Source organism: Xenia sp. Carnegie-2017, unplaced genomic scaffold (assembly GCF_021976095.1).
Source record: "Xenia sp. Carnegie-2017 unplaced genomic scaffold, XeniaSp_v1 HiC_scaffold_20, whole genome shotgun sequence".
Taxonomy (NCBI): Eukaryota; Metazoa; Cnidaria; class Anthozoa; order Malacalcyonacea; family Xeniidae; genus Xenia; species Xenia sp. Carnegie-2017.
Window position 1 is genome coordinate 5,323,137 of NW_025813483.1, and position 13,056 is coordinate 5,336,192.

At 35.2% G+C, this 13,056-nt stretch overlaps 2 protein-coding genes across 3 annotated transcripts; one reads left to right on the top strand and one right to left on the bottom strand.

Annotated features, from left to right (window-relative positions):
* The first annotated feature begins 89 nt into the window (after positions 1-89).
* Positions 90-4,598, top strand: LOC124442953 (SAM and SH3 domain-containing protein 1-like). Of its 2 annotated transcripts, none has more exons than XM_046993474.1 (6): positions 90-151; positions 1,191-1,315; positions 1,477-1,519; positions 1,664-2,345; positions 2,811-2,942; positions 3,373-4,598. In XM_046993474.1, exons 4-6 carry the CDS (start codon positions 1,752-1,754, stop codon positions 3,634-3,636), a joined length of 990 nt encoding a protein of 329 aa, XP_046849430.1. In that variant the 5' UTR covers positions 90-151; positions 1,191-1,315; positions 1,477-1,519; positions 1,664-1,751; the 3' UTR covers positions 3,637-4,598. The 2 variants fall into 2 exon arrangements, with proteins under 2 accessions (XP_046849430.1, XP_046849431.1); XM_046993475.1 differs by lacking the exon at positions 90-151 and adding an exon at positions 214-241.
* Positions 4,599-10,560: 5,962 nt separating this feature from the next.
* On the bottom strand, positions 10,561-11,379 carry LOC124442958. Its single transcript, XM_046993480.1, has 2 exons — positions 11,259-11,379; positions 10,561-11,172 (listed from the first exon to the last, which is right to left on the bottom strand). The coding sequence occupies exons 1-2, from the start codon at positions 11,314-11,316 to the stop codon at positions 10,721-10,723; spliced, it is 510 nt and encodes a 169-aa protein (XP_046849436.1). The 5' UTR covers positions 11,317-11,379; the 3' UTR covers positions 10,561-10,720.
* Between the last annotated feature and the right edge of the window lie 1,677 nt (positions 11,380-13,056).

Below are 13,056 nucleotides of genomic sequence, written 5' to 3' on the forward strand. Positions count from 1 at the left end.
AGAAGCCCCCCTATCAAATAGACTACGCTATTTAACAAGCTCCCCCCTGGGAAGGCATACAATTCGACAACTGTTCAACTTTGCAACACATCAACTTTCTACACAGGTTTGTCAACTGTTCAACTTTGCAACACATCAACTTTCTACACAGGTTTGTCAACTGTTCAACTTTGCAACACATCAGCTTTCTACACAGGTTTGTCAACTATTCAGCTTTGCAACACATCAACTTTCTACACAGGTGCGTCTTTGACAACGCAAACTATAACCTACTAATGTGTTGTTTTACACCAATGACAATCATCAAGCTTGAAGATGACTACCGCTAAGGTTGTCGAAACGTCAGTCAACAACAAAAACACTCCTTCTCAAGACTATACCAACCTGGACGACCTACATTTACAAACATGTAACGATACTCCCGGGTTCAAACCATTTACTTTAATCATCAAGCTTGTCTGTCATGCGTTGACATTGACCGGAAGTAAATACGTTGTTTTACACCAATGACTGTCATCAAGCTTACCCAACATAGACATTAACCGGAAGTAAATATGTTTGTTGCCAATTGCAGTTGTCAAGCATGTCTAAAGCCTAGTTCACATATAGTTGTAATAGTTGTAACTCAGGTGATTATTTCAAACTAGTGTCAAATTTACATGCGGCTTTTCACCGCTTATATTTCATTAAAAACGCCCGGGCTAGGTTTTTGTGACAAGCTTTCTCATTGGCAAGGTTTGGTCAATGGATTTTGATGTATTATCGTAAAGGAAATGAAAAGAAAAAATGAAATTGCCATTGCCGATTAGCGTTCACGTATAAATTAAGATGGCGACTGTTGTAATTGTTGTAGAGATTTAACTAAATTCATCTTTCTCAACAGCTCCCGATTTGTCTGCGATTAAATTACAACAATTACAGCGGGCGTTCACATATATTTGTAATTGTTGTAAACCATCATCGCCGACTGTATTACAATAATTACAACTATATGTGAACTAGGCTTAACATGAAAATTGACCGGAAGTAAATATGTTGTAGCGCACCATTGACAGTCAACAAGCTTGTCCTACACATGCGATGCCGACGGAAGTCGTTGAGCGTAGAAGTATCACGTGTTTCGCGACATCTTGCTACTTTGTCTTGTCAAATTAAACCAATTTATCATAATTTTTATCACAATTTTTCAGATTCTAATGTGGACATTTCTCAAAGCACAAGCAATATCCCATCTTCGACTGCCTCAGACTCATCACCAGACTCAACCCCAGGACTATCTCGCAAACACAGAGTGGACACTGACAGTAGTGAAACTGTAGGTTTAGTTTTCATGTTTTCTAATGTCTTCCGTTCAGACCTTCGCTACTCGTTTGGCCACTCTTTCTATAATAAATGAAGGCGACTTCTTAGCATGAATTTTAACCTAAGAATGTCTTCGTGAATGTGTCATCGTGACTATTTTTTATTCCGTTTTAGCTTTGTTCCAGTGGTAGTGTCGAATTTGATACAAACGTTCAAGGTATATGTGCGCTTCACACTCCCCGAAATATTTTATCGAGGAAGAAACTTTCATTGAATTACTGTGTTTTTTATATTGAATTACTGAGTTACATATGTTTTTTTTTATGATTTACATTTTCCTATATTCTCTCGTCTTTCACAGTTTCTCATCATGGTCTTTCACCGGCGTCTTCAAAATTTCCAAAGAACGATGTTCGACGTGCGGCTTCCGAGAAAAAAGAACAAATAAAATGAATGAGGAGCAAAATCGTCGCAGTACCATATCCAACTCGGATTTAAACAACGCATCTTCGGGTAGTCTTTCTCACTCACAAGAAAACGTCAATAATCAGCCTCCCATTCCGCCATCGAAAAAGCCACCACGAGCTAACATCGGTAAAAACATCCCATCGGGTTTGCGGACCCCGGACATTTCGAGTAGATCCGGGAAATCACCGCAAATCGATAGGAAATGGAAACCGGATATTATTACCAAACAACATGAAGGAGGAAAACCTGTTTTACCACCCAAGCCGGCTCTCCCAAGTAAACCATCGAAACTTCCTCCTAAGCCGATGACATCTAAAAGTTTACCTAGAAACGCCCCCCTTTTGTCTGTTGCCAACGGCAATTTAATTGAAGATGCCACACAAGATACGAGGACTAAAGGCGAGGTGACGTCACAGGTTTTGACGTCACGGCAGGCAAGGAAGGTGCCACCAAAACCATCGCCTGCGACTAGGGTTTCCCGCCATAAACCGAGTGGAACTAAACTTTTGGAAATGATCGAGAAGAAACTTGAAGAAGAAGGAATTGATTTATTACAAGATCCTTATACAAATCAGGTGGGATTTTTGGTTGTGAAAGTCGCTAGTACTGCACATACGTTTAATGATTTTCCTTAAAAATGCTTGTGGAAAGAATGATTAACGGCTTAATTATTTTCGAGCAATGATTTACTTTATGTTAAATAGTTAACTAGATATGTAGAAAACGGGAGGTTCTTTGCATTCCTCCCCGGATGTAATACGTAGAAATTCTGCAAGGTTGGATGTGAGAGTGGCGCAAATGTATAATGTTTAGGACCAAAGACCAAAGGGTTGTGATTAGTAGAATAAGTTTTTCATGAAGTATTGCATAAATGACATCACATTATGATTTCATGAAGTATCATAGAAATGGTGACATTACAGTAGGTCTCTATTATTATACATGTATAAATAGTATTCAATAGTTAAAACAATGTCAAGTTTTTGCCAATCACAAACATCCGCCATTTTAATATTTTCTTGTTGTTTTTGTTGTACCAGAATGGTAAATGGGGTGTTCCCATGACGCTGGTTGATCGATATTCCCGCGAGTTGAAGACGACGATGAGAGAAGTTGCCAAGGAAATGGATCATATAAGGGTGGAAAAATTAGATCATGTTAAGAAAAAGGCGGTGAGTTTTCATAAATATTTCATGACATTATAAAGCTTCTTTATTACGCGTCGTCCTTGTTTGATATGGTTTGTTTTGGTGTTAGCCATTAAGGCGGTGTAAAAGATGAAAACTTCAATTATTATCTATTTAGTCCTTGTTTGATGTGGTTTGTTTTGATGTTAGCCATTAAGGCGGTGTGAAGGATGAAAACTTCAATTATTATGTATTTAGATGATCATATGCTTGTTATGTCTTTGTTCGTGCTTAAGATAAGACGTGAAAATCTGACTGAGTACAATTTAGCCTTTGCATTTTATTTATAATCGAGACATGTAAATTTTTGCCCGCATTGAAGGTTTTTTGCATTTGTCGTAGCCCAGAAAGTAGAATAATCGTCGCACTAGAGGTAGACATGCCAAATGAAACGGTTTTTTATTTTTTCTGTAAGGTTCCATGTGATATTTCCAGTCTTTGCTTCGCTCCAGATGTTGTGGGAAAACTTAGTTCAGTGGTGGACTGGTTGACGTCACTTGGACTGCCAATGTACATAGAAAATTTTCTGGAAGAAGGATACGATGATATGAGTATTGTACCCTATCTTTCACACGACCATCTTCGTCATGCAAATATCACAAATACTGATCATATCGCTAGACTTATTCGATCCCTTGAAAACATGGCCCCAGACACTCACTCTTACAATGGAGATTGACGAGGCCCCAGACCTCTCCTCTTACAATGGAGATTAAAGAGGCCGCAGACTTCTCCTCTTACGGCGGAGGTTGATGAGGTCCATACCCTAGTCGTGTCGTGTACATTAACTAGGTCAAATGACTCAAATCTCGCTCACGACTTGTCGATAATTATTAGAAATGATAATGTATTTATATATTATGATTCGGCTTTACGAAAGCTCGACATTGCTGCCCAAGGGATGTTCAAAATTATAATAGATGTCGATTTAACGGCTGATGTAGGAAACGAACCTCGTGTCCAGGAGAAAGGACAATGGGTACGAGGTTGACACCATTGAACTGTCTTTTGAATCTGGAGTGCTCTCTTTGTTGTTGCAATCCTTGAAGCCGAAATTTAAGTTTTCTTGAGTTTTTAGATATAATTTCCATGAAATAATCTTAAAGAATGAACAAAGATCTATATAAAATGCAGTTGCAAAAACTGCCATGATACGTTTTACCTCACGAGCTCGGTTAAATAACGAAAATAGTCTGATATGAATGCGTCTTAGTGTGCATCAGATGATTTATAGCACTACTGTTGGAGTTAGTGTTCCAGTTTATATTATAGTTCAATGGTTGTCAGCCACCAAGCATCTCCAATAACATGCTTTTCAATAGTTTAGTGCGCTAAAACGTCATCGTACGTTTTAAACTATTTTTGTGTAGAAAAAACTAACTTCTTTCAAACCTGTTTGTTTTGGTTTGCATGCCAATATTATAAATCTATTCATGATTGTGGAATTTGTGAATCGTATTTGGCGACATTTTGTCGAATGAATTTAGTTATACACAAGTCTTGAATTCTTTTGAACTTATATATGCTTGTCACTTTTCTATAATAATTTTGATATGATAAATCCTACAATGATGCAATAACATTTTTACAAATATTATTTATTGAGAAATAAATTAGAATTTATCTGTGTTGAATATTTTACATATGACAATAAATAAATATTGGTATTTTAGTTTACCTATGCAAATATGCCGTGAAGTTATTCGCTTACATCATCACATGTGAATAGATTATATGTATCCGCGTCAGATTTATGTATTTATAGACTGGGTCTAGCATTTATCTTCTAAGGAACAGTCATCTATTCTCACTCACTTTCAACAAATCTTTTGTCAACATCTTTAAATCTTCAAACCTGATCTGTTTTGCAGACTTCATTAGCGCTGTCACAAATGCGTGCAAGGAATTCAATTTGCCAGGATATTTTGATTTGCACGAATAGGTACACTTGAGTTCGGTATATATTTGTTTATATCGCCGCTAGCACGATGTTCATACATGCAAAACATGTTGTATTAAAAATTCCTTTTGAAATCAAATTTTTTCAATTTTACCCCGGATGAATGAATATCCTTTCCCAGTTATCAGGCAGCAATTCTAACGCGTCTTAATAGTAGACTTCCATCCGAATGCTGTAGTGTACGCTCTTACTTTGATTATTTTTGTTAATTGAAGGGTAAGTTCAGTGAAACACAATCTGCACAAAAAATAGATGTGCTCGAATTATCATGACTATGAACAATGACACTGATCAAGTTGTTAGTTTGAAGACACTTAAGAAAAGGAAGAAAGGCCAAAAAGCAAGGCTAGAATGATATAAAAATTATTAAATAATGCGGCCTCTCTGTCACTTAGTAACATCTCTTTCAATAGTGACAACTCAATAATGAAAATTGCAAGTAGTCATTGGCTACCACAATCACTTTCGAATAATTTGAAACAAATAAAGCTAGCAAAGTCCCTTTCAAGCAAAAGTTGCAACTCACAATTAAAGTTGAAGGATGTGCATATCATAAAAGGAATATTACATATCTGAAAAAGACTTAACCTTAAATTTATAAATACACCATGCCATCTTCGATAATAGTATTTTCATATGTAGGTAGTAATTCGCTATTAGCTATTATGTACTTCTTAACTTTGTTGTAAATTTTTGTTCCATACGATCCTCGTGAATACCAACGTAAGTTGAAGATGTTAACGTGTTTACCCTAGGAGAAACCACCCTAAGAAAAACAACCCTAGGAAATACAACCCTGGGAAAAACAACCATAGGAGAAACAACCATAAGAAAAAACACATGCAAAAAACAACCCAAAAAAAACAACTCTAAATAAAACAAACACCATAAGAAAAACAATCCTAGGTAACTATGAACCCCCCCAGCAAAAAGACCCTGGTAACAAAGTTGTTTAAGACATGAATTGACGAAAATTTGTATCAGTGGAAAAAATTTCAGTGACAAAAACAGAATTTTATTTTATTTTCTACAGAGTAATGCTATTACAGTAGAAAGAACTGTCAACGACATACATAGCTACAATATTATTGTCACTTCTTGAATAAAGAATAATAATCCAGCAAGCTTCAGCAAACAACTATACCTTCAAGAAAACCATCAACAAAACCCCAACCACGTTTTGCTCGTTTTCTTGCATCGTTTTCCCCACTCTTCCGAGAGTCATCTTTGAATTGAAATTTCACACGAAATTCACACTGTTTTGGTTTACGACCAGCGATACGAGTTTTACCTCCCTCACCATCATTGATGAACGTTTCTTCCAACCTTTGCCCAGGCGTTGTGCCAAAACTCCTTCCCAATACTTCACCTTTAAACAGTCGTCAGTAACTTGGTAATTTATGCTCTTCGATCGTACTATTTTCCCGTTCTCGTTTGTTTTTGTGGTTGTTTCAAGCGTTCTTTTAAAACCAAAACTTGCCAAATTTGCACATTTCAAATATTCTTCCGTTTCATTGAAACTTAGATGGAATTCAGGGACGGAGATACGAATCGCGTCACTTTTATGACTGAAGGCTTCAGAAAATCAATATGATATACAAATGAGAAAGATTGTTACTTTAATTTATTTTAAAACAATAAGTAAATACAAAAATGTCGCAGGTCTGCAAAATATATACCTGATTGTGGCAAGACAACCATTACGGCCAAAAGTGCCCACAAAATAACCAACTTCATTTTATTTTCTTCTTCGTAACCTTATTGTAAGAAACATTTACACTTTCTGATGCCAGCATCTCAAGTCTTGTGCTTTATAACTGTCTGCATTATGTAGATTTCTTGCTGTTTTTTTAATAAATTGAAAGACTTGCTGAAGGAACACGAAATTTTGACATGTTTTACTTGATAGATCGTTTTTAGCAATCTAACTATAGCAAATTACAATATGTTCCCATAGCGACTATCGCGCGATAAGGAAAGGCTGCACTCAGCAATTGATTCCAAATGAGCATCTATAACTTAAAAGAATTGACATTTCTTGATTTTTCATTCATAACTATAGCAAATATTTTAACTAGATTTCTTAAGTAATGATTAAAACTCTAAGTGTTCATACTCTGACGCCGTCGGGTAAATCTCTCAAACGTCACACTGAGCAATTTTTATCTTTGTAAAAGCAAGGGGAGGGGTCTCAATCAATAATAGATTCAATAACGTCACCAGCGAGTTCCCAGCAACAATTCTTTCTCTCGAACGCTGAATTTATCTTTTTGAAATCATTCTTTTATAATAACATTTTCTGCATGTGTGAAAGGAACCATGGCCATGGCCATCAACAACAACTTCACAAGAAAACAGCGAAATGAAGAAAAATCTAGATAATAATTTTGCATTGTTTATGAAGTGACAATTCTTCTTTTGGACATGCGCTGTCTGAAGACTTCTCTTTATAGCAGTGAGTATTGAATAATCACGATGATGAAATGATTTGGTCAATTTTTGTTGCCTTAGAGGCCTGGTTTTCTTCAAGAAATTCACAAACATTTTGTGTTACTTGAAGAACAACAATCTATTACCAGATTTCTTCTTTACCAAAACGCTGGCAGGGAATGGTTGATTGCTTTTCGACACTTACACGTCATACAAAAATTTCTTCTTTCGTTGTTTATAAAGCTTTTGACAGTTACATATTCCTTTTCTGTGAGTTAATGACATGAAAAAAATATATACATTTGTAATGTGAACAGTCTTTAAGAATACTTCTTGATTTTGTTTTCAATCCTTAATTTAATAAATGATGGAAAGGCTAAAGCAAGCAACAAGTAAATATAAACGTTCTTGCACGCTGCAAACTGAGCATGAGTGCCAATTGTAGAATTTAATGAATTGAATCAGAAAGTAAAATATTTAGAGGAGTAAAATCAATATTGACCAGGTCACCCGCTATCCACGAAAAAATAAACCAAAAATCAGAGCTCTGTATATTATTCAACTATTTCCCATGCAGTACTTTGCACCCTGCATGTTGACAACGAGAAGTGAAGAATGCAGAAGAGAACCGGTAGCTCAAAGAGGAGATTGGACAGTTGTCGCTGAAATGAAGGAAAAGCAGCTGCTTTACTTAATAGATGATTGTGATGTTTTGTCGCCGACAACGATTACATAAACAAAAGAAATTATCCCAACATTTGAATGTCGGTCCATAACAGTGAAGATTAAATTGTTATATATATATTTGGGAAAGTCAATATTTGCGTTCTTTAACAAGGTTGTCAGTTTTTTCTTTGAAAATTGGTATACATTAAAACACGATTGAATGAAATCTCGGGACACAGAGTACCCGAGACTTAAAACACACTGTTTTCCTGGGTCTAAATCAATTAATGATAATTAGAATTAGCTGCTTGACACATTAAAATGCTGTCCAAATAAAACCATTGCATCCTGCATGTTAGATCACATTCATCTGATGGAGAAAAGTTTTCTATCTTTATCGGTCTTTCAAAGAAATGTTCTTGGCAATTTTTGCTTGGAAAATCTGGAATGTCTAAGTCTAGAAAGAGCTTTTTTTAAATCTTGTCTCTAAATGTAATTGAAAGTAATATAATGGTTGAATTGGAAGTATTTGTATTCCAGAATTTCAAAGAGATTTGATAATTTCGTTCAACCTCCTGTAAAACTGAGTTTTACCTTTAAGTCAGCAACTATTTGATATCTTCTATACTGTAAATGTCACTGAGGCGCATTTTAAACCTCACATTTTTTTCTCATTTTTTTTGTCTTCAATATATTCGGCTTTTAGCGAATGTAATATTCTTGCAACCTTTTAGTCAATAATTGAATAATTACAATTAATAATTTCTTTAGAAATTGATTGTTTTTTACAGTCGGTGAACATTGAAGTGTTTTACATAGCAGGAGTAAATATTGTACTGTCTACGTTGCTGAAGCTCACCATATGAATGAGACTATTTTTACTTTAGTAATTTTCATAATAATTAAAGATTTACGAGGCAAGATGTGAAGTATTTCATTTCTCCTTCTTCCATAGATCTTAAATAATACATAAAATATCTATATGTTTAAAGATTGGTAATCCAGGCATTATATTATTTAAAAAAGTTTTTCCGAATTTTATGAATTATTTTCTTGAGCCTTCGACTCGTTGCTTCGAGCCTTAATCATAATGAAAAATTTATCTGTTTACAGTTGCTTTTAGCTTGTAGACGTTTAGAGCGTCTAGTTGGATTAGCGTGTGGATTAATGTAATTGGATGCTGCGGAATACGTTGTCAGGTGTATTGGCGTATTGTGAATATGATTTTTACCTGATTTATGTTTTAATTTTGATTGGGGGATTGTTGCATCTCTCACACCCCCCGGGAGCGACGTCCTTGCTTTAAGCGTTGGTTCTTAAACATTCTTTTACCAATAAAAAATAACGAACAAAGTAAGATTACATTGAACTTCATGTAAAGAACATACACCCGAGTACAAATTTTCTTGTTTAGTCTGTAGTATCTATGAAAACAATCGAGTAAACTGGCAGTAATAGTTATAGTTATTATGCGGGGTCAAGGGTTTATCAAAAAACGAAAGCACAAATAAATTAATTACATGATAGATATTCCAAAGACATGATACGTCCATCCAAAGAGGTTTGTTTACTGGTATATGGAAAGATTTGATAACCATATCTTTACACAATTAAGACAACGATATTGACTAAATGTTCTCGTTGACCAAGAAATGTCATGTTGAAGAATATTTGTCAAGCATTTGGTTAGATTTGGCAATAATACAATTTAAAAGAAAGTGAGGCAACGTGGCAGGTTTGTGAACATAAACACTGCATAGACATGCTGTGACATATTGTGCATTTTGAATATGTAAATATTTAAAAATGAAAAGTGATTAATATTCAAATTCTCTTATCAACAGTCTCGTTTGATTCGCATTTCTAAAGAAAGAAGTTTCGTTCAAAATTATACCATGCAACAAAACAATGCTGGTGATAAAAACTTTGCAGGAAATTCTAACTGCCAACCACTCCAAGGGCTAAAAATGATGAACAAAACAATATCAGGCGACTTCAACCGATAAAGCCTACTAACTTGATTTAGCTAATGACCAAACAGTTGGAATACCTTGTTCGAGTAGTGGCGAATGCAAGGCTGTGCTTGGTGGCAACCGTCCTTCAAGACACTCAAGAACAACGCTCTGACTATACTCCTCTTGGTTTGTGGAAGTACGATTATTCAGTCGGTGAATATTTTTTAGTATAATGTTTATGTAATTTATAGATGAAACCGAGCAGCCATACTGTGTTGGAGAGCAGTAAAGGATCATGATGAACTCCACTCGCTTTTCTGACAAGTTTTTTTTATAGACATGCATATATGTACTTTTGGCATTTTAAAGTTGTGTAAAAATAAATACCAAACATATAGCATATTGAAGGCAGCTTCCTTCCTTACCCCTTCCCCTTCCCCTCCTCCCATTCATTCTTGGTACGACTCTTCAAGTGCAAGTTAAAGACCATCGAAATCGAAAATCCCAAACAAAAAACTAAATTTGTTCAGGAAATAAAAAATCTACAAACTTAATTAATTGGCTATATTTAAAGGAAAAAAAGAAACAAATATTTCACAGCAATGTTTTATTTTCTCAAACGACCTAAACACTATTATAACAGTAAAATCTGTTATCTACAATACACATTCATTTTTATGGAACTTTTTGCTACACCAAAATCTTTTTTGGATACAAATGACAGAATAAGAGAAAAACATCTCATTTCAAAGTTAGCGACGAATTTCTACAGTAGAGCTAAACCAACAAAGTCCAACACAACCACCTCTTTTCTTACGCCCTTTGGTAATGCTCTTCTCCTTACCACAGCCGCGTTGAGGATGAATCTCCACACCAAATTCACATTGTTTGGGCTTTTGGCCGGCAATACGTCTTTTAACCTCCTTCTCAGTCTTCTTGAACCATTTCGTCCAACCTTTGGGCAGACGCTCTGCTAAGATTTTTTCCCATTTTCCTGCTTTGGAGCAGTGGTCAATGACTTTGTAGTGGATCGTCTTCTTCACTGTTATTTGACCTTTCTGGTCTATTTCTCTTGTAGTTTGGACTGTTCTTGTGAAACCATGATGTTCCAATTTTGCCTTGTCCAAATGGTCTTTCATTTCCTCGTTGCTGGGATGATATTTGTGATCGAAAATACGAAGCACTTCAGTCTCATCAGTGTAAGCTGTATGAAATCATTATGATAGAAAATAACAATCTTTCTTTGCATTTAGTAATAACAAAAATGTAGCATATCTGCAAAATATATACCTGATTGTGGCAAGACAACCATTACAGCCAAAAGTGCCCACAAAATAACCAACTTCATTTTATTTTCTTCTTCGTAACCTTATTGTAAGAAACATTTACACTTTCTGATGCCAGCATCTCGAGTCTTGTGCTTTATAACTGTCCGCATTATGTAGATTTCTTTGCTATTTTTGTAATAAATTGAAAGACTTGCTGAAGGAACACGAAATTTTAACATGTTTTACTTGATAGATCGTTTTAACAATCTAACTATAGCAAATTACAATATGTTCCCATAGCGACTATCGCGCGATAAGGAAAGGCTGCACTCAGCAATTGATTCCAAATGAGCATCTATAACTTAAAAGAATTGACATTTCTTGATTTTTCATTCATAACTAAAGCAAATATTTTAACTAGAATTCTTAAGTAATGATTAAAACTCTAAGTGTTCATACTCTGACGCCGTCGGGTAAATCTCTCGAACGTGACACTGAGCAATTTTATCTTTGTAAAAGCAAGGGAGGGATCTCAATCAATAATAGATTCAATAACGTCACCAGCGAGTTCCCAGCAACAATTCTTTCTCTCGAACTCTGAAATTATCCTTTGAAATCATTCCGTTATAAAACATTGCCTGCATGTGTGAAAGGAACCATGGCCATCAACAACAACTTCACAAGAAAACAGCGAAATGAGGAAAATCTAGATAATAATTTTGCATTGTTTATGAAGTGACAATTCTCCTTTTAGACATGCGCTGTCTGAAGACTTCTCTTTATAGCAGTGAGTATTGAATAATCACGATGATGAAATGATTTGGTCAATTTTTGTTGCCTTAGAGGCCTGGTTTTCTTCAAGAAATTCACAAAACATTTTGTGTTACTTGAAGAACAACAATCTATTACCAGATTTCTTCTTTACCAAAAACGCTGGCAGGGAATGGTTGATTGCTTTTCGACACTTACACGTCATACAAAAATTTCTTTCTTTCGTTGTTTATAAAGCTTTTGACAGTTACATATTCCTTTTCTGTGAGTTAATGACATGAAAAATATATACATTTGTAATGTGAACAGTCTTTAAGAATACTTCTTGATTTTGTTTTCAATCCTTAATTTAATAAATGATGGAAAGGCTAAAGCAAGCAACAAGTAAATATAAACGTTCTTGCACGCTGCAAACTGAGCATGAGTGCCAATTGTAGGATTTAATGAATTGAGTCAGAAATTGAAATATTTAGAGGAGTAAAATCAATATTGACCAGGTCACCCGTTATCCACGAGAAAATGAACTAAAAATCAGAGCTCTGATTATTATTCAACTATTTCCCATACAGTACTTTGCACCCTGCATGTTGACAACGAGAAGTGAAGAATGCAGAAGAGAACCGGTAGCTCAAAGAGGAGATTGGACAGTTGTCGTTGAAATGAAGGAAAAGCAGCTGGTTTACATAATAGATGATTGTGATGTTTTGTCGCCGACAACTATTACATAAACAAAAGAAATTATCCCAACATTTGAATGTCGGTCCATAACAGTGAAGATTAAATTGTTATATATATCTTTGGGAGAGTCAATACTTGCGTTCTTTAACAAGGTTGTCAGTTTTTTCTTTGAAAATTGGTATACATTAAAACACGATTGAATGAAATCTCGGGACACAGAGTACCCGAGACTTAAAACACACTGTTTTCCTGGGTCTAAATCAGTTAATGATAATTAGAATTAGCTGCTTGACACATTAAAATGCTGTCCAAATAAAACCATTGCATCCTGCATGTTAGATTACATTCATCTGATGGAGAAAAGTTTTTTA